Raw genomic sequence first — 27,391 nt, 5'->3', positions numbered from 1 at the left:
AGGCCATGCTGTCTCATGATTGCTCTTTGTGCAGGTGCATGCATTATATAAAGCTCAGTATTCAAATCCATTTTTACCCATACATCTGTAGGGAAAAACTATAAGCCTGTTTTGTTTGAATATGTCTTGACTTGTCAGTAGCCTTTTGATAGTCTGTCTCATCTGTGAACATCATGGTTCTGCCTGCATTTCATCTGGTAAGCTGTGCTTGGGATTCCCCTTTAAGCATCAGTCATCATTCAAATTCCACTTCACACCACCTATTCTACCTAGCTCATGTTGCCCACAAAATGAATTTAGCAATCCTTATTCTGACACTAATTTGACAGAGATCAGTTCTAATTTATCACCCTGCTCATTCTTACATAAAATTAATGTTTGCCCCAATTTTTTCCCTTTGCCTGAAAGTTGACTGACAAATTTTTCTGACTAGGACTCTCCTAGATAACATCTCTTATGAAAACAGAGCCGATTTAATGTTTTTCTCCCAAGAAGAGCTTAACAAATGCAAATTTGTTACTACCTTTATATATTTTTTGAAAGAGAATGTTATATAAGAAATGTTATACTTTTATTGCAGAAATATTTAAAAGACAAGATCACAGTTACCTGAAGCATTGGAACGTAGTAAATTTAAATAGGTCCACTTTCTCCAAAGGTGATGAGCATGTCACATCATTATAGTGGATTAAATTTCATTACATATAAAGAATTATACCTTTATAATTTTAAGGTATGTATAGGACTAGTTAATTAAAGCCTTTCATAATTCTCATTCTAATGATTATATCCCCTTGGTGTCTAAATGGTTAGTCAATTCTGCTATAGCTTTATATATGGGATCCCAAAAAACATTACACCATTCAAAGTCATGCAATAAAATATTGGGTCTGTAGGAAAAATGGGGCCGGGGGCACAGCACTCAAAAACTTCATCTGTGACACATTAGAAAAAAATAAAGGAACTTAATAAAAATGGTGGCACCATTTTATATGCTAAGTGTTATAAATAAATGTTATAATAAGTAGTGTCAGAGTTCATGGCAACTAGCTCTCTACAACTTCAGACTGCAGCTCGTCTTACATCCTGGATTCCAGGGACTGGGCTGACAAAGTTTTAGACAAGCTGGATAGGCTTAAAACTCCAGGTTTGGGGGTCGACCATGGAGGAAAGTGGAAGGTGGGCCAGTCCTTCTCCACACACATACACAGCTCCTCTTGTACCAGAAGGTACCTAGTAAGTATGCTATTTATCTTAACGAAGACCTGAAGTTTGCTTGTAGAAGTGGATGTTGGAGGAGCGGCTAAGTAATACATGGGGATTTGGAATGCTAGGCATAGCTGATTTCAAAATGTGACCTCAGATACTTCCTAGCCATCTGACTCTAGGCAAGTCACCTTACTACAGTTGCCTACCCCTTACAGCTCTTCTGCCTTGGAAATAATGCATGATATTGATTCTAAGACACAAGGTAAGGGTTTTAAAAAAATCAAGTATTAAAAAGGTTGCAGCTTGTGTTACTGTGATATGATTCATTTTTCTGCATTCTTACTGTTTCTCACATAAAAAATGGTACATAAGCCAACTTTTAGCATAATGAAATTATGCTAAAAATGTTCTCTAATATATCAGTTGTGTTGGAACAAGTTCTCATTCTTAAAGAAGCGTCCTAGCAGAACTGACTGTGCTCCATTTTTTTTAGATTGGAGGATTTATGACACATCTGAGAGAGGAAGATAGAAGGAAGGAGAAATTGTGTACAGTACCTATTTTCCTTATACTAGGGAGGCATAGGATTGCTTATGGTGATGTGGAATAGTAGGTATAAATATAATTGAATAAAACTACACAGGTGGGTAACTCCCTTAAAAAGAGATAGACATGCTACATCACCAATGAACACCAACAAAGTTGGATATATCCTCTGTGAAAATCTTTCTGGTATTTTGTTCATAGTGTGGCATAATCATTAATAAATTTCCCCAAATTATCTAGGAGGAAATAGGCAAGATATAAGAATTTGAGGGGCAAAACATCTATCAATACTATAAACTTGGGAATCATACAGAAGCTCAATTTAGTGTCTGTGGAGTACCCACTATTAAAATTATCCCTTAAATAATAGTTCTATTTGAATATTAGCTCCATAAGGGTAGAGATTATTTTGGTTTTGTCTTTATATCCACAGCAGCTAGAACAGTGCCTCACTATGTAGTAGGCTTTTAATAAGTGTTTGTTGAAGAATATGGATTGATTTGGGGGTAGGGGTTGTAGCTTAATAAAATTCATCTTAAAAAGTGGTATTTTTTATTCTGATTTTTCTTGTTCTCCTGAGACTTGATGAGATATTGAGACATGATAACTGTCATCAAGCAGTTTGTTCTTTTTGGCCCTAGAGGGCCAAGTAGGAACAATAAGTTAGTTACAAAGAGCCAGTTTAGGTTAGATGACTGGGAAAACTTCTTCCTAACTTGAGCTATCTAAGAGTAGAAAAGTCTGCCTTGGGATATATTACTTTCTCTCTTGTTAATCTTGATGAAGAACCCAAGTGACACTTCATGAGTTTGTCATTGCTGGGAATTCTCTTTGGGTCTGGGTTGAAGTAGTTGACCACTGAAGTCTCTTTCAACACTGAAATTCTGTGATACTGTGATGCTAATGTGATTTCTCTGATTATTTTTCTAATGCAGTACTTCTTATTTATCTGGCATTTGATCACAAATTTTGTTTTTCAGTCATGTTGAATTTCATTCAGTGTAGCTATAGTCATGAAAGGCTTTACTTTGATCAAGTATTTTGGATATTCTGTTTTCTGGGAAAGTCTAGGTGAAGCTAGTGTTATAATAAATTTTTTCTAGTAACTATCACTCACTTAATAATTTAGTTGATATCACCATGGCTTTATTATGTTGTTTAATCAATCAGTCAGTCAAAAGGCATTTATTAAGGGTCTGCTATATCACAAGCACTGTGCTATGAATATAGAACCAAAAATGTATAGTCCTCTGGCTTAAAGGAGTTTACATTATTTTGCAATAAAACATGTTCATGAAGGTTAGAGTATGGTGGCACTTAAAATTGGGGGTCATCAAGAAAGATCTCTGAAGGAAAAGAAAGTGACACTTGATCTGAGCCTTGAAAGAATGCTAGGGGTTTCAAAAAGCTGTGGTGAGGAGGGAGAGCATTCCAGGGATGGAGTGAAACTTGTACAAAGATATATGGAGACAAGAGGTGGAGTGTTATAAATGGGGAATAGCAAGTAGGACAGTTCACCTAGAATGTAGAGTGTGTAAGAAAGTAATTTGTGATTTTATCATTCTGGGAAAGTAGGAGCCAGATTGTGAAGGGATTTAAATGCCAAATAGAAAAGTTTGGATTTTATTCTGCATGCAATAGGACACCTATTCTTGAATTGAATTTTCCTGAGCAAGGGAGTGACAAGGTGAACTCTGTGCTTTTGTAATATTATTTTGGCATGAATTGGGTTCAGAGAGTCCACTTAACAGACTATTGGGGCCCAGCCTAGGGTGTGGCCATGCAAGTGGAAAGAAAGGGGGCTATTTTTCTCAAGAAAGATTGTAGAAGTAAAATCACCAAGGCTTGGTGTTTAGGGGGCCAATGAGAGAAGACTTAAGGATGACTTCTAATGTAGGTTCTAAACCTGGATGACTAGAAGAATGATTGTCTCCTCAACAGAAATAGGGAAGTTGAAAATAATGATGAGTGGAACTTAAAGGGAAAGATAATGAGTTTAGTTCTGGACATGTATTTGAGATCTCCAGTACATAATTAGAGATGTGGTTGGAACCCAAGGAGAAAATCTGTGTATATTTGAGAGTCATACACAGAGACATGAAAGTTGAATCTTTTAGGAGCTGATAAGTTCACCAAGTTAAGAGTATAGAGAGAGCATAGGGTATGGGGTAAGGATGATTTTCTTGGAAAGAAGACCAAGAGGGAGCAGTCAGAAAGGTGAGAGGAAGACAGATCATGCATTATCATGATACTCCAGGGAAAAGGGAGTATCTTGAAGTAGCAACAGTGTCAAATTCTGCAAAGAGATAAGAAAGAAGAATGGTGGGAGGAGTAACTAGAGGACTGAGAAAAGGTTTAGGAACATAAGTTATACAGAAGGAAAGATGATCAGATGGGGGCTATGGGAAAAAAGGAATTTCTAAGACATGAATGGAGGAAATCAAATACTTGTGGGTGATGAGACCAAGGGTATGACCAGCCCTTTATATAAATTAGAGTGAAGGAGCAGGGCAGATAGTGGAGTTGATGAACTGAGAAACAGGAGTATTTGATGGGACATTGACATAAATTGAATTTCTCAAATATAAGGGCAAATTTGGGGTAGAGAGGATGTGAACTCGATACTAGACTCCTAAGACGGAAGAATGACATGGCTGGAAGATAACCATGCCCTAGATAGAATAATATGCCTAGATAGAGTGAACTTCAAATAGAAGAGCATTTGTTAGTGGAATGGGGAGGACCTAAATGTGACAGTGATGAACAAGAAACTTGCCTTTTCCCCATATAGAGTGATGTGTCAAGAGGTCCTATGATAAGGTACAACTAGAACTCCTGGATTATTTCATTATTGGCAGCTAGGTGGCACAATGAATAGAGCACTGGGCTTGAAGTCAGAAAGTTTGTTGTGGATTGTGTCTGACTCTTCATGTCCCCATTTAAGGTTTTCTTGACAAAGATCCTGGAGTTCTTTGCCATTTCCTTCTCTAGCTCATTTCTGCAGATGAGGAACTGAGGCATACAGAGTAAAGTGGCTTGCCCAGAGACCTACAGCTAGTAAATGTCAGACGCCAGATTTGAACTGAGAAAGATGAGTCTTGTTCACTTTAGGCCTGGCACTGTATCCGCTGCACCACCTAACTGCCCACAAGTGGTCAGGAAGACATGCATTTAAATCCAGCCTCAAACACTTATTAGACTGGGCAAGTCCACTTAACTTCTATCTGCCTCTGTTTCATCAACTATAAAATGGGAATAATAACAGCATATACCTTACAGGATTGTTGCAAAGATCAAATGAGGTAACATTTGTAAATATGTGTAGCATAGTTATTGCCACATAACAGATACTTAATAAATGCTATTCCCTTACATTTTTATAATAATTGTTATTATTTTGTAATAATTATTAATACTAATAGAATAATAATAACTATTCTTTATTTAGCTATAGCACTTTAAGATTTACAGAGCTTTTTACAAATATTTTATCTTCACAGCAACTCTGGAAGGAAGGTGCTAATATATTTTTACTAATACCCAAAATAATAAGTGTTATTGAAATTTATTTCTAAAATTGTAGCAAAAACAAATATTCTTTTTTTTAACATGCATAACTTTATTTAACTATAATCTCAGCTTAGTCTCAAATACAACTGCCACCATTATCTTCTCATAACTTTAGTACATATTTACTAAAAAAGTTGTATTTGGGTTTTTTTTTGGATACAGCAATTCCTCAAGACAAAGTAAGTAAGGACCGCTGTTCCTTTCAAGTGTTGATTTGTCTTTATTTAAGTTCACCAGTGTAAATGAATCAAAATATTGACATTTTAGGTATTTTCAAAAATTAATCCATGGAAACTCATTACCTAATCTGAGAAAATTATAAACCTCAGGTTAAAGAATTATATTCACATACTGCCTCAATATTCTTTTTGCTATGAGAAAGTTCTTTTATACGTCTTAAGCACTTTGTGTTGATTACTCCAGTGCATTTAATTGTTACACTTGAGGTAGGGGGATTGTGGTGAGATCAATAATCATAAGAAGTACTTGATGCTTCTTGTATCAGAATTGGAAACACAAAATTGTCTATGTTCATTTCCTTTCTCTAGTTTATTGAATTTAAGGACCTGTGGCTTGATGTGGATGTAGAGGGGATTGGTCAGTCTTTTTCTTTGCAGCTAGCAACAAATATTCTTAAAATAACCATTATACCTGTTCTTTAAGGGATAACTTCCTATGTTCTTAAGTAAGCTATATTTGTGAATGTGGATACTTACCTAAATTAAATAGCCCAGGCAAAACTAATTTTCTACCTCTCCAGAGGAGTTCTTGGTCACTCATAGTTCTAGGCCTCTAGATTTTTTAATGTTATTGACTCCTTTGTGCATGTATACTCTGCTATCCCAGGGTATAATCTGTAACCCAGCAAGAACTAGGCTAAGCTACTCAGGCAACCTAAGCTACCCATTAGGACTTTTCAAAGAGAGTTTACATTTACCTCCTTTGTTTCTAGGGAATCTTTGAATCAGGTCACAAGAAGACAAAAGGAACCTCTGCTTAGGCTGGCATGTTATATTAGTTTGAGAGGTAATTATGCCATCCTGAGTGGTCTGGGTAGCAGAGAGGACTTGAATAAGGGACCTGGATGGAGAATCTAGATAGCATTATAGTTTCTCCTAAGAAGGAACTTCAGAATATGGTTCTTGTGAAAAATATGAATTCTTACCATATTAATTATCTCAATATTCCAGTGTAAGTAGTAGCTTAAATTCCAAAACCAGATAGAAACAATTATTTTATTAACTACCATTTTGGTAGTTCACTGCCACACTTGTTTAGTGGAGGTAATCAGAATTTCTACTCTACCTCTGTCTATAGTCATTATTAACAAAAACAAATTAGATAAAAAACTAAAAGTTTTATTTTGTTTTTTGGAGGAAAGAAATGTTCTGGTAGTGCATTTGACTGTACCACAAACCTACTATATTTCTTAATTATATAGGTTAGAAAGGCAGGAGAAGAGATGGGAAGGGCTTGAAAATGAAGATGAAAAGCTCAAACTTTGTGTGGAAGAAGCAGGAGAAACAAATTGAGAGCAAGTGGAGAGGAATTATTTTGACTACAGCAGTTTGAATGGGGAGAGGAGGTTTGTACAACCATTAGTCTGCCTCAGAAATGCTCAAAGTCCTGAGAAAACATAATTGAGGTTTGTACAACCATTAGTCTGCCTCAGAAATGCTCAAAGTCCTGAGAAAACATAAATGATCTATAAATCATTGGTAAAAATTAGTTTAATACTAGTCTTTACTTCACCTGCATGAACATTAAGATTCCACTAAAAAAATTAAGATAATTAATATTCATACTTTGCTTATTTTCCTAAACGACAAGAGAAGACCAATCAATTGAATAAAATTAATTGTCTAACTTTTGTGCCTTTCCAACATTAGCTGTGCACTCATTATATAACTTGTGGAAGTCTTTGGTACTGACTTAAATGAAGAGGTGGCCTTCCTTCTTTAACAGATTGGCTACCTGAAAATTAAAAACAAGTCCCTGCTTCATTATCATTTATTATTAAGGTAACTATTATAGAGGTGAGCCTGAGGATTCTTCAAAAAAGCTTGCATTTATACAGTACTTCATTTTCACGTAGAAAACGATGTGTTTTTTGCATGACCCAGGTAGGAAGAGCACTGGCCTGAGAGTCAGAAGACTAGTATTCTAGTATAAATATCAATAATATGAAAATAGGTCTTGATCAATGACACATGTAAAACCCAGTGGAATTGCGCATTGGCTACAGGAGGGGGGGGTGGGAGGAGGGGAAGGAAAGAACATGAATCATGTAACCATGGAAAAATTTACTTAATCAATTAAATACGGTTTTAAAAAAAGGACTAATATTCTCTCCCTGGTATGCCATTAACTCATTGTTAACGTTTTAGGCAAGTACATTTCATTCTTCAGGACTTACTTCAGTAAAATAGAGAAGATAAACTTGATTTTTGAGATGTAATGTCAGTCCCAAACAACCCAACACCAGTTCAGAATCCTGATCTTTTTCTTTTTTAACTTAGCTATTTGGATTGAAAGAAAAAAGTATAACACATATTAACAAAGATAAACATTTCCATAATCAAAGAAGAATAGAAAAATGTTTATATATGAAACTATGAATCCCTTTTGCATATAGACTATTCCTTTAAAATATTTTAAAGTAAATTGAATAGAAATATGCTGATCTCTTTAATGCTATAATAACCATAATTTGCTCTGATAGTACTTGAGTTTGGTACTGTCACATTTATGAGTATTTATACTTTGAATTTAGTTCCATAAATATATTTGATTTTGATGTTTCCTTTTTTTTTTCTCATCTAAAAACAAAACAAAACAATTTTACCTTTTGTTTTAGAATCAATAGTGCATATTGGTTCCAAGGCAGAAGAGCAATAAGGGCCAGGCAATGGGGGTTAAGTGATTTGCCCAATCTAGGAAGTGTCTGAGGCCAAATTTGAACCTAGGACCTCCTGTTCCTAGGTCTGACTGTCAATTCACTGAGCCACCTAGCTGCCTCCATTTCTCATCCTTTATGTTAACATCTCAAAGGTAATTTGTTTTTTGAAGTTACTTTCTAGTATTTACATGTTTTTTAATGTACATTTCTCCAAGATATAGTAAAGCATTTTGCACACATTTAAATTAATTCATCTATGAAAGTAATAAACACTGGCCCACAAACCCAGAGCTTCAACAACAAAAGAGAAATTATCTTTGTATCTTTTTGGCATTTGTGCATATATGTATGTATATGTGGTATTTGCACAGATTTTTGTTTTTGTTTTTTTTGTAGAGAGTTTATTGCATTCTCTGAGTCATGTGGTAGAGGGAATTAGAAAGATGTGAATTATAGCTAATATTGCCTAATAAAGAAACTCAGCATTTTACTAACAACATTTTATAAGTGGAATCCAAGAGCATTCTATCTCCTATGCCAAATTTACCAACAATGAAATTCCATTGCACTAAAAGGATAAATTTTCATTATGTCTTGGTGAAAAAAATTCAGGATTCAAGACTTAATGGCCAATTAAAAAATAAGAATACAAGGAAATTAACTAAAGCACCTCCTATTTACAAAGCATTATACTAGGTACTGGGGGATTTACAAGGATAAATAAAATCCTGCCTGCCTACATGGGGCTTAGGGTCTAGTAAGGAAAGTCAGACATACCTAAATAATCATAATGTAAAATAGGATACTAGCGGTACAAAGGCCATCCTGTAATTCCTTTATGAATAGAACTGACAGATCAGGAATGGTTTCATAAATTAGCTATGTGAGGTATTTTAGTTAGTTCCTATGAATATGTAGGAGTTAAACAGATAGAGATTTGTTGGAGAGGGTAGAGAATTGAGGGCATGATAGTGTGACTAGAAAATAAGATCATAAGATTTAAAGCTGGAAAGAAACTTTAGAAATCACCTGTCCTAAACTCTCATATAGATAAAGAAAATGATACCTGAGAAGATGTGGCTTTTCCAAGGTCACACAGATAGTAGCACAGCCAGAATTAGAACCCAGGTCCCCTGACTCTGAACCTAGCATTCTCCACTATACCATATTATGAAGGGGAAAACTAAGAGGTCAAGGAGAAAGGTGCATTGGTAGCCAGATTGTTGGTTTGTGATTTATTGTGAAATGACTAGTAAAGACTCTTGAGTAGTACAAATTCATATTAGAGGGCTAGCAGCATGGGTTAAAGTTGTTAGGAGAGTCTTCTTGGAAAAAGTAGGCCTTGAGTTGGCCCTTTATAGGGAGGAGGAGAAATAATAACACTTCTGGTTGGGGATAGTGATCATGAGATTTGAGCATCAGTTGGGAGAGAGGCAAGACAGTCGAGCCTTAAAGGAGCCCCCAAGAACTGTGTAACGAATGTCACAGAGACTGTTACAGAAAAAAGAAGGGTGTGATACAGGATGCCGTAGAGAGATTTAGGTGATTTAACACCAGCTAGATACCCTTTCTGTCTAAAAGAACACTTTACATCTGGGAGAAAAACTTAAAGACAGTAATAATTATGTCCATAAAACAGATGCCCTTGACTAAACTGTTTGTAGGCATGAAAAAGAAATTTTTATTTCTCTCATTCCTGTGAAGTAAAAAGCATAACTTATTCACCCAAGTTCCCCTTGGAAATGGAATCTCTAGATAATCATGAAAGAAAATTACTCAAGTGTACTAAATAGATTTCTTTAAAGGGTCATATGCTTTCATTAGAGTCTTGTCTTCAATTAAATAGTCAGCCTTTTATTCCATCACTGGAATAAAGTTAAGCGTAAACATTTGGCCTATTGCTTTTATCTTAAAGCTTAGGGGGTACTTAGGCTAATGGAAGAAGAACAAGTAGTACAATGTCTATATTACTTCCCAAAATATGTTTTTTGATTAAAAAAATGTAATTTGTGATTTTATTTTTAACACTTTAATCTTTTTCTCTTTAGATATATGAATTTTAAAGGTTTGCATTGTAAGATAGATGGGGACACAACACTTGTTTTATTTTGAAAGTCAGAAATTATAATTCTGGTTTCAGAAACTTGCTTTATGATCATCTTTTCAGGAAATTTGCCATTCTGTAAAGTGAGATAGACTTCTTTGTGTCTTTCATTGAAATAGGACCTCATGGGATCTGGTTGGTCACCCTGGATCTCATGGAGTAAGACAGTCAGGGATTGAGCTTTGTGGATCATCAAATAATAGTATTGACATTATGGCTTTTCAGGTGTTACTGGAGCTTGCCGAAAATAACTGAATTCCACTGGAGTTGAGCTTTGACTTCTGCTGTGTTATTATAGTGAAGGCAGTTGTCTGAGAGATGATTGCCCTTTCAAGTATGTACAACTCACTGGGCATTGGGCACTAATTTAGAAAGTTTGAGAAGCTACAAAGTGACTTGTCCAGTTTTCTCCACAGGATATTAAGGGGTAATGGAAAGGGGCAGGACCTCAGGAGGCCTGAATTTTGAGTGCTCATTTTGCTAAGATGAGAGAACTTCTATGGGCCCTGGTTTGCTCATCCACATAATAAAGGGGTTGAATTAGAAGTCCTCTGAGTTTCCTTCCAATTGCATATTCCATGGTTCTGTATGGATAGGTCATTCTTGTAGAATGCCTTATAACCATTCACTTAACTGCGTTCTGTTTTCAAGTATTTAACTGACTAAGCAATTTGTTTCTTCCAGAACTAATTTATATCTTTTAGCTGAACATTCTTTTTCATTGAAGAATAGTGAAAGTAATTAATGGTATTCTCTGCAGATGATTAGACCGTATTGGCATTTTCAAGGGTAGAATTGTGTGTTTTGTGGCTGCAGTATATAACTGTTTAAACTGTTTTACAGACAGTTTTGTTCCATAGGAATTAACATTTTATAGGACTAATTTCTAAATTTTCCCTAAAAGGAATATTGGTAATGATCTTTTTCTCTGCAACACTTGTTTTCTGTACAAGAATGTGCTAAAGAATATCATTGTCTAACCTGACATGAACCTGAAGGGGAAAGAAAAAAAAATTTCAATATGACAGTGCTCAATGCAGCTTCCTCTTGGATTTTTGTCTACTGACCTGTGGCTTTATTGCTTCTCCTTTAGGTTGCAAACATGTGAAAGGTATTCTGTTATATGGCCCCCCAGGCTGTGGTAAGACCCTTTTGGCTCGACAGATTGGCAAGATGCTGAATGCAAGAGAGCCCAAGGTCGTCAATGGACCAGAAATTCTTAACAAATATGTTGGGGAATCAGAAGCAAATATCCGTAAACTATTTGCTGATGCCGAAGAAGAGCAGAGAAGGGTAATGTAAACATTAAATAATAGGAGTTAATTAAAAACCAAGGTATAATTTAGATTGTAAAGAAACATTAAGATCTATGATGGAGGAAGTTGTTATTTTATGTCCTCTATATTTTGGTGTAGCATGTAAATATGGTTTATTTAATGCATAATTTATAGGTAGTTTTATCTATATGGCATTAAGGTTATTTACATTATATGAACAGATAGATTTCCTTAGCCTTGGCCACAAGACAATCAGAATCAAAGATGAGTGATTTCATGTGGGTAAAGGTATCCCAAACACTTCTAGGTTTCTATATTACCTGAATATATAAATCCTTTCAAATGTAGAAAAATCTAGCTTGTAAGGAAGTGTACTCACACACATTTATACATGTATATATTAAGGGTCATATGTAAAAATTTGATAACATAAAAGCAGACTGGCTCATCAATAAACTGGCAAGTTCTTTGACTAAGTTCAAAGGAGTTGATTTAGAGCTAAAAAATAAAGTGAATTTAAAACAAACACTTTATCCATTGACTTTTATAAATTTCCTTTACTTTTTTCTTGTTCCTCATTTCAATAAGAATTAAATAACTACAATAAGAATAAGATAAGAATAAAATAACTTGTTACTATTCTTCTCTTGACACTTCAGATACTTGAAGACAAGACCATCATTAAATGTTCTAGGCTGTCTAGTATATATATAAGATGCTTATATGAGATTTGCTATCTCTTTCTCAGGGCTTATATCATTTCTAGGCCTCAAGGCGAGACCACACCCAAAGATCTGTATCCAAATAGGTACCAGCTCTGGGCAGGCTGAGGTACAGACCCAGACCAATGGAGGCTAATTCCTTGGTTCCAAGATTCAGTTGACTACAATTCCTAGGAAATCCCAGAACCAAGAGATGTTTACTATTTATTTTTTTTCCCATCTCAAGTGCTATTTTACTTTCAGATCTAGTTCATGATCATGAATTGTTTTCTTTTAAAGGAGGGGGAAATTACAAAAATGAATAATATGGAAATAGGTATTGAGTGATAATACATGTATAACCCAGTGGAATTGCTTGTTGGCTCTGGGAAGGGGGAAGGAAAAGGGGGAGAAAAGAGCATACGTCATGTAACCATGGAAAGATACTTAAATTTAAAAAAAGATGAGAAAAATAAAAAAATAAAATAAAAGAGGGGGAAATAGTTCTCAAGAAGCATTTTATAAAATCAAAGTAATGAACATTTCCATTTCATTGCATAGGCAGCTTTGTTGTGTTGTGACTAAATTCATATACAATTAAAGCATACTAGATTAATAATAATAATACTAAAATACTAAAGTTAAAACTGAGTTGGTCAATTATTTTTATTTTAAAAATTTTGCTTTTCACTATCAAAAACTTTACAAAGAAGAGAAAGAGAACCATGACTCTACTACTTAAACCTTTTTTTTAAAAATGTATATTTTAAATTGAACATGATAGTTCCAACATTGCTTTCCTTCTCTGTGTGGTCATCCCTTTCTGAACTTCCTTTTGCTTTCTACTTTGGATTTTTATTATTTTTAATTATTTTAAATTTCTTTATAAACTCATGCCTTTTGTTTTAAAATTAATACTGACTATTGATTCCAAGGCAGAAGAGTGGTAAGGACTAGGCAATGGTGGCGTTAAGTTACTTGCCCAGGGTCACACAAGTAGGAAGCATCTGAGGCCAGATTTGAACCCCAAGCTTCCAGACTCCAGAATTGGCTCTCTATCAAATGAGCCACCTATTTTATTTTGTATTTTTAAATAATTCATTGATCTTCCTTTTCTTCCTTTTTAAACATCACTATCACTACCCACTATTCTCCTTTAATATCACACTCACCAAAAAATAAGTTCTCCCTTATGACAAATAAATATAGTCATACAAAACAATAATACATTTATCATGTCTCAAAATATATTCTTATTGCATTTCTAGTCTTTCACCTCTCTCCCATCAACATAAGTCTTCTGAAATTATAATTGATCATTACATCGTTCAGAATTCTTAAATCTTTCTACAGTTGTTTACCTTTACTGTGTTGAAGTCAATTTATGTAAATTGTCTTCTCGGTTCAGCTCACTTAGTGCCAATTTATGCAAACCATGCCAGGTTTTTCTGTCACTTTCATTATTTTTTTTAGGGCAACAATATTCCATTACATTTTTATATCATTATTTGTACATCTGTTCCACATCGCTTTCTTTCCAGTTCTTTGTTACAACAGAAAATTCTGGTGTACATATTTTTATACATATGGGTCCTAGGAGAGGATTCTGAGATAAAAATTAATCATAACCATTCTTTTCTGATACAACTTCTCTTATCCTGTACATTCAGAAATGGCTCAATATACCCAGCTAATGACTCCATGCAGTATGTTGGGGGGAGGGCAGTGTTAACAGAATAAAGAAAAGCATCACCTCTGTGATTCTTGACAGTCTAGGCTGAAGGAGATGAAGACTTGCAAATAGGTCATACTGGCTAAATATAGAACAGTCTCTTCAGAAGGCTGTTGCCAGGGGCTCAATAGCATCAGATTTGTTTCTATGGGAAAAGATTTTTCAGATGGCAAGAGAGGAGAGATAGAAGCCAGTGGATTGAACGGGATAGTCTTATAAGGATTTAAACCCTTCAGAAATAGCTTTATTAATGATTCATCTGTATTAATCTGTGAACATTAATTTTGACATCTTCCTAACCTAATTCCTAATGTGTTGCAATAAGTACTATATCTATGAACTTGCCTTCTTTGGAGTAACACACCTGTAAAAATAGAAGTTACACTGACTTCTTGGGTGAAGCATTCTGATGACAAGTTGTGAGATTAGCAGGGTACTGAAAAGGTCAGAATTGTAATGAATTATATTCACAGCAGATTGCCAGGGTGATAGTTTATTTGAACATAGTGATCTCATTGTCTTTGACTTCACTGTACACCCGGATAATTTTTGAGGTTGGATTGAAAAGGAAGCCATGATTCCAGGGGCAACATAAGGCACATTGAAAGAAAAAAATTAGACATAGCTCCTTTTTGTGCTTTGCAAAATATACGATACTGATGAAAGACTTTTGACAATATGAATGAAATCTCACTACTTTTATGTGCATAATTTTTTATGTTAACTTGTGAGAGTTTTTATTTTATGGAAAATCTAAAGATTACAAGAAAGTTAAAATAAACCTTACTATACAGAAATACCTTGGCAGAACTGAGATTAAAGCTTCAAATTCTTCTTTCTAGTCTTTTTGCACAGGTAGGATGACAAAACCTTCCAATTTAAGTCTTTGAAGTTGGGAAATGAGTACAATTTTTTCCAAGTTTAAATAGGTTTGCATATCATTTACAAATATAATTGTGAAGAGAGCAGCTTTAGGGAAAAGAGTTTTGTTTATAAAATTTTGGGGAAAATCTATCAACAGTAAAACTTTCTAAAACCTTTTGCTTCATATTTTATGATAGAGCACTGGAGTCAATGTCAAAAACCCTGTATGTGTGACATTGGGCAAATCATTTAGTCTCTGCAGGCCTTAGTTTCTTCATCTGTGAAAGCAGAAGATTGCCCTAATTATCTCAAAGGTCCTTTCTACTTCTAATTCCTATGAATGCCATCAAGACCTTACATATAATAACACAGAGGACTGTTTACCTGAAGAAGAGTAACATTACCACTCCTTTAGACTGTGTGAGCCATTTATGTATAAAATTAATTGTCTATGGTCTGGTTCCATTTAGAGCTCACACTGATGTCTTTCAAATCATGAAGTTTGGGACTGATTATTTTCCTACCTACATGGCAGCTTCATTCTTGATCTTCTTCCCTATGTTTCCTCTCTAGATACCCAATAGGCTTCTGTTTGGGTTCCTAGCCTCTGGCCTATTTTTATTCCTGTTGTTCTGCTAGACAGATCATGCAGTCTCTAATCTCTTTTATAATGTATGCATAGATGACTTTGAAATTTATCTCTTCCTTGTTTCTAGAGGACATTTCCTTCTTAAAAATTTTTATTTAATTAATTGATTTAGAATATTTTTCCATGGTTACATGATTCATATTCTATCCTCCCCTTTTTCTTCCCCCTCCTGTAGCCAATGCACAATTCAACTGGGTTTTACAAATGTCATTGATTAAGACCTATTTCCCTCTTATTAATATTTACAGTAGAGTGATCATTTAGAGGCTACATCCCCAATCACATCCCTATCAAACCATGTGATCAAGGAAATGTTTTTTTTTTCCTTCTGGATTTCTATTCCCATAGTTCTTTCTCTGGATGTGGATAGCATTCTTTCTTATAAGTCCCTCAGAATGGTCCTGGATCATTGTATTGCTGCCAGTAGAGAAGTCCATTTCATTCAATTGTGCCATAATATATCTGTCTCTGTGTACAATGTTCTCCTGGTTCTGCTCCTTTCACTCTGCATCAATTCCTGGAGGTCGTTCCAGTTCACATGGAATTCCTCCAATTCATTATTTCTTTGAGCACAATAGTATTCCATCACCAACAGATACCACAGTTTGTTCAGCTATTCCCCAATCAAAGGGCATCCCTTCATTTTCCAATTTTTTTCCACCACAAAGAGTAGGACTATAAATATTTTTGTACACATACTTTTCCCTATTATCTCTTTGGGGTACAGACCCAGCAGTGGTATGGCTGGGTCAAAGGGTAGGCAGTCATTTAAAGCCCTTTGGGCATAATTCCAAATTGCCTTCCAGAATGGTTGGGTCAATTCACAACTCCACCAGCAATGCATTAATGTCCCAATTTTGCCACATCCTCTCCAACATTTATTACTTTCCTTTCCTGTCATATTAGCCAATCTGTTAGGTGTGAGGTGGTACCTCAGTTATTTTGATTTGCATTTCTCTAATTATAAGACATTTAGGACAGTTTTTCATGTGCGTATGGATAGTTTTGGTTTCTTTATCTGAAAACTGTCTATTCATGTTCTAGAGGACATTTCCAGTCGGATATTCTGTTTTTTTATTTTTTTATTTTTTTTATTTTTGGGGTTTTAAATTAAATTTTACTATTTTTTTTTAGAAAAATTTTTTCCATGGTTACATGATTCATGTTCTTACTCTTTCCCTCCCCCAACCTCCCACCCCCCATAGCCAATGCGCATTTCCACTGCTTTCTTCATATGTCATCGATCAAGACCTGTTTCCATATTATTGATAGTTGTACTAGGATGGTTGTTTAGAGTTTACTTCCCAAATCATGTCTGCATCAACCCATGTGTTCAAGCAGTTTTTTTTTCCTTCTGTGTTTCCACTCCTGTAGTTCTTCCTCTGAATGTGGGTAGTGTTCTTTTCCATAAATTCTTTAGAATTATCTTAGGTCATTGCATTGCTGCTAGTACAGAAGTTCATTACATTCGATTTTACCACACTGTATCAGTCTCTGTGTACAATGTTCTTCTGGTTCTGTTCCTTTCACTCTGTATCAATTCCTGAAGGTCATTCCAGTTTACATGGAATTCCTCTAGTTTATTATTCCTTTAAGCACAGTAGTATTCCATCAACAGGTACCACAATTTGTTCAGCCATTCCCCAATTGATGGGCATACCCTTGTTTTCCAGTGTTTTAGAGTGTGGTTATAAATATTTTTGTATGTGTCTTTTTCCCTATGATCTCTTTGGGGTACAAACCCAGCAATGGTATGGCTGGATCAAAGGGCAGGCAATCATTTAGTGCTCTTTGGGCATAGTTCCAGATTGCCATCCAGGATGGTTGCATCAATTTACAACTCCACCAGCAGTGCATTAATGTCCCAATTTTGCCATATCCTCTCCACCAGTTGGATATTCTACTGAAACTTCAGATTCAACATTGCAAGGCCAAACTTCATCATTTCCCTTAAGCTTTTTACCTTTAGCTTCTGGTTGATGCTTGATGCCCTTTTATCTTTTCTTTCTTCATGAATAATCAGTAATAAAATTAGAACCAGCTTGCTTTCCAACTCCCTATCCAGATTGTTCTTCCTACCTCCTCAACTGCCTTACCCACCTACTTTGGATATCCTTCCTTCCCACACCCTGATGCTTTGCAGTTCCCTTTGATATTTTGTTTTCTCTTATTAAAAACTCCCTAAAAGTAGGAACCCCCTGAACTTAGCACATTGCCTAGCTCATAGCAATCACTTATAAAGCAGGATATAAAATGCTATTTATCTATTAAGACACATTACTACGCCTTTTTCAATCATCACTATTTACAAAAATGTTATTCAGGTGTGATTTAGTATAATACTTAATACATTCACTTTTGTCTCGTTGACTCAAACCTTTCTCCCTGCTGATCTCACTTGTGTTATTAAAATCATTTTTTGTCTATACATTAGAAGTTCTGTCATCCCTCTATTTTAAATCTTTCATCAGTTCTCTCTTTAACAAATAAAAAATTCTCAATGAAACATTTTAGAGGTTTCTACTAGCTAGATCTACCCTGGCATTACCTTTAATTTATACCCCAAACTAGTTAGTAAAATTTATTAGTCATTTGTGAATCCCAGGTGTCTCTGAGCCTTATTGTAAGTGGTTCCACATGTCTTTTTCCATTAAATTATGTCTCTTCCAACAGTTTAGTTTCGGTTTATATTCCACTTAATTTATTCATAACCTTACACAACCCCGAATCCCATTATATCTATCTAGTCCCTCTAGTACTGTCATTTAATTTTTTTTGTTCTTTAAAAAAATATGTTGATTAAAATACTTATGTTTCCTTTCTTCTCCTTTAGATTTTTAGCTGCTTGAGGGCAGGAGCCATGTATACACCAATTCTGCTTACTACATATACATAGATTGGTTATTTTGAAATCTTAGTAATATACAACTTGGTATTTTTCCCATCCTGACAGCTTGGAGCAAACAGTGGTTTGCACATCATCATCTTTGATGAAATCGATGCTATCTGCAAGCAGAGAGGCAGCATGGCTGGTAGCACGGGAGTTCATGACACTGTTGTCAACCAACTATTGTCAAAAATTGATGGTGTGGAACAACTAAACAACATCTTAGTCATTGGTATGTTAAAGTTTAAAAAAAAAACTTGCAAAAAAGAGACACACAGTTAGGAAGTGTCTGAGACCAGATTTGAAACTAGGCCTGACTCTCAATCCACTGAGCTACCCAGCTGGTGGCTTTGGCTTTTATAACAGATGATAAAAGAGAAAAGCAAAGTGTCCAGGTACCAGCTCTGAAATTGAGGAGAGGTCCAAGAATTCTAGCACTGTCAGTTTTTGGTGCTTTGTGGAGTGGAGAATTGGTTATAAAATTCTCTGCTGTTATTCTTGGTAGGGGTTGGCAAGGGGTAGTAATCATTGTTTTAAGTCATAGTCGCTTGACAAAGTGCTTGAGGCTTTAAAAACTTTTTCCTCTTAGTTGACATTTGTAAAATACTTTTGGAAGCAGCTGGATTTCTCAGTGGATAGAGAGCCAAGTCTAGAGACTTGAGTTTGGGTATGTACTCAGTCATTTTCTAGCCTTGTGATCTGGGCAAGTCATTTAATCCTCATTGCTTAGCCCTTACTTGTTCTGCCTTAGAGCCAATACTTAGTGTTGATTACAAGATGGAAGGTAAAGATTTTTAAATGTACCTTCTACTTTTCAGGAGAATATAGTCCTTAAAGCATTAGGAAAAATATTTGTATATTAACTCCCCAACTCTGATAACTTGTCTGTGCATTTATTTTAACTTATGTGCCTAGGAATGACCAACAGACCTGACCTGATAGATGAGGCTCTTCTGCGTCCTGGTAGACTGGAGGTTAAAATGGAAATAGGTAAGTCGATTCATCCTAGATCCTTAGTTTCTAGATCATGAGCATAGTAGGGTAGGAATCTCTGTTGCTTCATATGTCAGTACAAGCCATATTTTATGAGCAGCACATACTTATGTGCTTCTAGCACTCAAAAGAAAAGATGTGTATTCGGGTCACTCTGTTGACGGAGACTGCCTTCCCTTTGTGTGCGACTGTGTGTGTTAGGACTTATAGGGAATTCCTGATGAGGAAATGACCTCTGCTGATGCAAGTCATCTCAGTTGCTGGGGCACTGAGAGGTTAAGTGATTTATCCCAGGTCACAGAGTGAGTGTGAGTCAGATCTAGGCTTAAAGCAGGCCTTTCTAAGAGCTCTGTGGCTTCTTTCCTCTAAACTGCACCTCTCACTGTCTGTTTTCAACTGTCAGGTTTGCCAGATGAAAAAGGTCGGCTGCAGATCCTTCACATCCACACAGCCAGGATGAGAGGGCATCAGCTGCTGGCTGCTGACGTGGATATTAAGGAGCTGGCTGTGGAGACCAAGAACTTCAGTGGGGCTGAATTGGAAGGTCTGGTTCGAGCTGCACAATCCACTGCAATGAATAGACACATTAAGGTCAGTAGCTCCATCTGCATAGAGCAGGGGTCGGCATCCTTACAAAAGGTGGTGTCCTTTTGGGCATGCCAGGGAGTAGAATGGTACTGATTGCACTTAGATCCCCATTTAAGGTAGAAATTAATGGGTATAGAGTGAGCTTAGGTCTCATTAATAGGAACAAAGTTTGTAGGACAATAGAAGGACATTGACAGACTGGACTACAGCCAGGATTATTAGAGCCCTGGAGACCATGCCATGCAGTAGTTTGGTGAAGGAATTGGGATTGTTTAGCTTCAAAAAGAGAAGATATAGGGGGGTTGTGATAGCAGACTTGAAGAACTATCAGATGGAAGATGGCTTAGATTTGTTCTGCTTAACAAAAAACTAGGAGAAATGGGTGGCAGTTTCAGAGAAGCAAGTTACACTCAAAGCAAAGAATACCACTTAATAATTAGAACTGTACTTCATTGGATGGCGAGTTTGCTGTCATTTGCAGTATTCAGGAAGAGGCTACATGACTCTTCAGCTATAGATTACTCTAAATGACTTCTGTGGTCTCTTCCAACTATGAGATTATGTTTGAGATGCTAGTCCAGCAACCTGATCCTGAATTTTGATTTTTCCTTTTCCTTGACTTGTTATTTCTTTAAATTGTTTTAGGTGTTCTAGACCTTAGAATGTTCCTCAGCTTTGATTAACCCCTAAAACACTTTGAGAATTTAGTATTGATTGTATTCAGTATTTGTCATATTATGATTCAGGTATTTGTAGGACCCATATAAGAGATAGAATATGAAGAAATTAAACTATAATAAAATTTTAGGTTGGTTATTAGGTCTCATGAATGGAGATGTGAGCTTTATCAGTCTGCAAATAGATGATAGATGGAACACAGAGTCAATGAATTCTTCATGTTAGTATTAAGTTAAAGGGGAAAGAGAAGTAGGAGTGCTAAGGATTTAATTATGTAGGATACTGATAGTTCAAGAACTAGGAAGAAGAGTGACCTAGCACAGGCTATTTCTCTCTGTTTTACATAGAATTGCAAATTATGTGTTCATTAAAAAAAGGATCTTTTTAAATTACAGAAGGAGAGAAAAGCATGTGTGGTGGCCTGGAAAGAGGACAGGTTTTGGAGTTAGAATACTTGGGTTTAAATCCCAATTCTGCCCCTTGGGAATTGTATGATATTGGGCAAGTTGTTTTTACCTTTCTGGGCCTTAGTTTTCTCACCTGTAAAATGAGATATTTACATTAGATGATCTTTAAATTCCCTTGCAGATTTAAATCTTAAGTCATATATCAGTAATATATATAAGTAGCAGGATTTGGATGAGAGGTGAAAACCCCTACTGATCCATTATGTACCACATTGTAATCATCTAAAGTAATCAGAAATTGGAATGTTTACTGAGAAGTTGGTTCTGCTCTAACATATGAAGAAATTTAGAATGCCATTGGAAGTTGACTTTTAAATATTTGGAGATGGGAAGGCTACTTTTATTTTGATATAGATAAACTCTGGGGTTTTATAGGTGCATCATGGCTTTAAGTTGCTGGCTTGGACCAGGAAGTCTCAGGTTCCAATCTTGCTTCTAACATTTAGTAACTGTGTGATCCTGAACAAATCACTTAACTCCTATATGGCTTGTACACATAGGACTTATCTATTAAGTTATAGATGGGTTGTGATTATTTGTACAACCCATGGGAATTCCTTTATGCTGATGAAATCAAAGGTCACTTAAATATCAAATATAAACTTGATGTATGTTTGCCATCTCAGTATCTAAAATGCACCATTTCAATACCTTCAATTATAGTACTTTACTGCCTAATAAAATTTCCTATTTTGAATCAGGGACACCAAAAGTTAGGTTATAGATAAATGTAAATTCTTTTTTCACCTTTGGCAGATCAGTCATCTTCTCAGAACACATTGTCTTCTTGAAATTGGGGAAGTAAAGGGGAGACCTTGAAAACTGTCTTTCCCCTACCTTAACAGAGGTTCTTAATCTTGATTTTTGTCCTGAACCCCTTTGGCAGGTTGGTGAAGCTTATGGACCCAATCTCAGAAGAATGCTTTTAAATTAATAAAATGAAATATAAAAAAAATCTTATTATATTGAAATAGTTATCAAATTAAAAAAAAGAAAACAAATTCATGAAGCCCAGGTTAAGAATCCTTGCATTCATTGACTTTTTCCTTTTTAAATAGTATGAATGTGACAATCTTTAACAATCACAAACATTTCAGTATATAAGAAGAGAAATACAACATTGACTTCTTATCTCAGTCTATAAAAATGACCCATACCTTCATTCATAGCCACTAAGACATATATAGCATATCCAATTATAAAGCCTATTGTTTTTAGTCACACCTACCAGTTTTGACTTTTTTCCTTTGATATACTGAATTTTTAGTGGTTCTAATCCTGTCCTACAAATATCCAGTGTATCTATTTGTTGTCATTAAAGAACTTCCCTTTTACTGGACACAAATGGATGTGGTTTTATCAACGTTACCTTTTTTTGAGCTAATGGCAATAGCAACTGGTATCTGAACTTGCTGTTGTAGTATCGACTCTGAGTTATGTTTTCTTCTCAAGTTTTATTAGTGAAGAACTAATCTTAATGACCATTATAGAAGTGATATTTTCAGTTTTTCAACTTAGGAGCAGTACAAATAGATATAGGGAAATTTCTTTTTCATGTGGTTTAGAGAACCTTTCAATCAGAGATTTGAGGTAGTACAAGTTTTGTAATTGTTTTCTTGTTCTTTGATAGCTATAAGTAAGTCTGTGTTGAACTATTTTAAAATAGTAGATGAATATTTTAAAAATAGTTTATCAACATATTTTGCTCAGTATTTTCACTAACAAAATATTTTTAAAGACTTTATCTTTCCTGATAAAGAACTGATATGTGGAACAATGTATTGTATAGTTTCATGTATATCTATCAAATATTGACCTTCTATAGAATAGAGCTGGGAAGGAGGGAGGAAAAATAGCTTGGAATTCAAATGTAACAAAAGTAAATATTTAAAAAATATTATTTAAAATGTATGTGTAATTGAGAAATATTTAATGAAATAAATAAAAATATAATTAAACATTTTTAAAGGATTTATCTTTACCTGAGAAGCAGTATGATATGTTGGATAGAGAATTGGCTTCAGAAGTAGGAAGACCCATATAGGTCAAGACAGAACAGGTCAAATCCTATTCTGACACATAGAGACTTTGTATCACTGGGGAAATTATTTAACCTCTCAGTTCTCCACGCAAGCTTTCTAGGATTTTTAAGTTGCAGAGTAGGTATTCTGCTCTGGTAGAGGGAATTTTGTCATTTGGAATTTCCAAAACTAATGAAATCTCAAGTCCATCATCTGACTCCACCAATCTTTCTTTCCCTTCTTTCTCCTCTCTCTCTCTCTCTCTCTCTCTCTCTCTCTCTCTCTCTCTCTCTCTCTCTCTCTCTCTCCTCCTGCTTCTTTCCTTCTTCCTTCTCTCTTTCCTCTTTCTCCCATTTCTGTCTCTCTCCCCTCCACATACAAACAAATTGCTATTTATAACTTAAACTTTCATAAAGAAGCAATACATAGCAACACCACCAATCTCTACCACAAAAAAAAAAAAAAAAAAGCCCTAGGCAGTGAAATCAGAGTTCCTAGCTATGCAAATATGCAATTTGACTACACTGGCAGGATTTCTGGATTTTAAAAAAAGACTTTGCTGGGGTTTTTTGTTATTGAATTTGATTTATTAAGGTCACTTGGTTGCCCTTAATTTAAGAGGAGTGATAAGGACTATGAAATGTCAGATTTTTTAAAGGTTATGAAGTTTATGAATGACCACTTGATATTTGATAGTGTTGAAATACAAGTTTTATTAACTACTGCTACAGGTGTAACTTGAAGGGTACAGCCCTTTCTTCTGTATTCCTCACTACTATAAATATAACATGGTAAAAGCTTGTTAATTGAGGAAAATCATGCTTTAAAAATCCTGAATTGTAGGATTTAGGTTCTTAGTTATGTGACTAGCACTAATTCTCCTTAAACTGTCAGGGCTCCAGGAAGTTCTCTACAGTCCTTGGAGACAGGGGAGGTATTGATTCACTTCTAACTGCATATATGGGAACTAGTTTCTTATACTGATGGAATCACAACCCTGGACTAGTACTCCTGTCCTCAACTCAGCGTTGACAGTCAGGGGGGTTTTTAATGACTTGTTAGAAATGTTGAATTTGGGAGGAATGAGGGATTTGTAATTAGTGTCTGGATATATAATTGTGAACTTTTCAATATGTAGAATGCCAAAGAATAGATTGGATTTTTTACCACATACAAGCATTGCTTTAGCTATTATTCACACAGTTAATTTGGTCAGTAAGTTATTAATTGTGACTTAAAGATGAATTCCAAACTAGCCCCTATCTACGTTATCACCTATTTGGTGGAGTCCAGATAAGTTTTATTGCTTATGTAAATGGATTAAGACAGATAAGATTTTCCTTCAAACTGTCACTTGAATTTAATTTTCTTATAAGTATAAAATAAAAATGCAAACTATTGGAGTAAAGATCCAAGAGATTGAGGAAAGCCTTATTAAGCTAATAGAACACAATGAACAGTCTGTTATGGTATACTTTTATTTAATTTTTGTGATAAATTCTGTGGTAAATTTCTGTGATATCCCTGTATACTACTCATGTACTCATGTTGAGACCAACTACATGTTGGCTAAAACCACATGGCTAAAAAGGAAAGTATCTGACAGCTCAAAGGAAAGCCCCAAATAGGAGAGAGGCTCCATTTTGGTTGTTATCAATGAGGAAATGCACTCAACTTGCTTTTTTCTCCATTTAAAGTTACTGAAAAAAGGAGTATATATAAATTTTTTGGGGGGAGGGGGGAGGATTAAAAGTACTAGGTTTTATTTAATTTTTTTGTGGAGAAACATGGCTTCATTTTAGTAAAATATATCAGTGGGATTTAATTAACAAAGATTAATTTTACAATCAGCTTTGTTTAAGCAAATTTATTCTTTAAAGTATGTGATACCAAAGACTTGTTCTCTTTACTGTTGACACTGAACTCTGTTAGTACTGGCATGCTTCCTTTGTCCCAGAAAACTCATTGTTCTAGCTGCTACTGCTGAGAGGAGCCCTAGTCAGCAGTGTAGATGATACATCTCTCTTCTTATCTAGAGAGCAAGTGTATATGGAATTATGCATTTGGCTCCCAAGTATTAATGGTAGTAAAATAAGACCTTTGGGGCTAGATGTATAATGTTGCAGAGTATCCAGTAAGAATGATGGAAGACTGAAATTGTGGATCTTCTCTAGATTCATTACAAGCACCTTCAGACCCTAAACGTCACCTACACAGAGCTTCAGTTACACACTGTTAGACTGGAATGGCCTTGCAGAAATAAATGAACTGATAGTGAAGTATGCCTTCAAAACTGTGAAAACGCCATTCCGATTAAAATCTGTGTGTGAATTATAACTTTGATTGTAATTTCAGTTCTTCTACTTGAATGGATTCTAGATTGTGCTCCTATTGTCATCAATATGATTATTATCATCATATTGCCTAAGAAAGAAAACAATAATTTTAATGATAAAAGGTTGTGTTTTATTTGTTGTGAGATGTATTTGTTAATTTTCCTAACATTAATTCTAGTTTGATAATTACTACCACTACTAAATTCCTTCAGTAGAGGGATGGATTTTTAGATAACATTTAGTTGATAGAAATAACTAGGAAGTAGATATTTTAAGTGATTTGAAAGATTTGATAATTCATGTCAAGATAGTTCTTCAGTTCTTAGAAACTTTAATGCCTCAGGTAAAAGGAAACTCAGTTTTTAAAGCCTAATGGTTTGGTTGCTATTTCATTAAACTTTATATAAAAACTATAAATCCTTTTATGTTACTTTGTTAAATGGACAACTTTCATTCTAAGACTGTGAAAGTCTTTACATTTTTCTTTTTCCATTTTAACTAGGCCAGCACCAAAGTGGAGGTGGATATGGAAAAAGCAGAGAGCCTGCAAGTAACAAGAGGAGACTTCCTTGCTTCTCTGGAAAATGATATCAAACCAGTGAGTATTTATACTAAACTCTAGAAACAGCAACACAATTCAGGAGAAAAATAATTGCTTTTCTAGTCAACATGATTATTAAAGATAGTGTTGCTTTTGAATATAGCTAATTTCAAAGGATCATAGATTTAGAACTGGAAGGAACCTTAAAGGTTATCTCAAACTTCCCACTCAGTGTTAAAATGTATTCTATTATATTCCTTACCAGTGATTTTCTATCCTTTGTTGGAAAACTTCAGATAACAGGGAGCACAATTTTTAACAGTTTTAATTGTTGGAAATTCTTCCTTGTGTAAAAGTGAAATTTGGGAGATGTCATCTTTAAGTATATATATATATGTATTTTCTGGACACGGGGAAATTATCAAACTACATTTCCCATGGTCCAACGGGTTTCCGGTTCCGGTTCTTTGGGTGTGGGGAGGCCTACGTCTCCACGCAGAGAAGAGTTTAAATCTCCTGGGTTAGGAGGGAGTGGTCTCTTGGCCAGCAGACTGAGGAAGAGGTAATAATGACTGGGGCGGCAATTTTGAATTCTTACAAGCGCGTGGTCTAATGACTTTATCAGCATGGCTTTAATTAAAATACTAATTTATAGTATTATAGCAGCCTTTATCATTTTTTATCGTTATACTTGTGAAGTAAAATTTTCCTGTATTTAAATTTCCATCCATTGATTCTAAATCTGCCTAAATAAATCCAGTACTTCTTCCATATTTTCCCTTAAGATATTTGAAGATAATGATGTCTTCCTTATAAAGCTTTTGTTTGTTTTACAAACACAAAGTGTTTACAAAGCTAAGTATTCTGTATCAAGGAATGTTTTATCTGACAGTTTCCAAAATTATTACTTATCTTTGGAGTTTGTAAATGTCATTCTTAAAACATGGCTCCCAAAACTAAACATAGTCCTTCAGATGTTGTCTGATTGGAGTCTAACACAGAGCCCTGTCATCTTCCATATTGTGGATAAGAAAATTAGTCATATTTACTGACTACCCATTATGGCCAGAGCACAAGAGGTGATGGTGTAAGAGGGAGATTTAAGGTATTTATAGATATATAATTAAAGTGTGGCCGCCAGGAATCAACAATTCAGATTGATTCCATAATTAAAATAGACCCAAGTCAGGATCAGGTTTAAGGTAGTTTATTTACAATTAGGAAAGTAAAAGGTAGGGAAATAGAGAGAGGGAGAGGCTAGTCCAGGCCTGCAGAGGCCTGGACGGAGAGAGATGGTTTAAAGGCTAAATAAATTAGGCTATAAGCCAC

The 27,391-nt window shown here is 35.2% G+C and overlaps 1 protein-coding gene across 1 annotated transcript in view; it reads left to right on the top strand.

The window, feature by feature from the left end:
- Positions 1–27,391, top strand: part of NSF (N-ethylmaleimide sensitive factor, vesicle fusing ATPase) — a 188,112-nt gene that overhangs the window by 67,430 nt on the left and 93,291 nt on the right. Inside the window, exons 8-12 of the mRNA XM_044675961.1 lie at positions 11,422–11,621; positions 18,505–18,670; positions 19,354–19,428; positions 19,835–20,022; positions 26,024–26,119. Coding sequence (XP_044531896.1) covers positions 11,422–11,621; positions 18,505–18,670; positions 19,354–19,428; positions 19,835–20,022; positions 26,024–26,119 — 725 coding nt within the window. The remainder of the gene's footprint in view (positions 1–11,421; positions 11,622–18,504; positions 18,671–19,353; positions 19,429–19,834; positions 20,023–26,023; positions 26,120–27,391) is intronic.

This window comes from Gracilinanus agilis, chromosome 4, assembly GCF_016433145.1.
Source record: "Gracilinanus agilis isolate LMUSP501 chromosome 4, AgileGrace, whole genome shotgun sequence".
Classification (NCBI taxonomy): domain Eukaryota; kingdom Metazoa; phylum Chordata; class Mammalia; order Didelphimorphia; family Didelphidae; genus Gracilinanus; species Gracilinanus agilis.
Note: the sequence above shows the minus strand (reverse complement) of the source record. Positions and strands in the feature narration are given on the sequence as shown.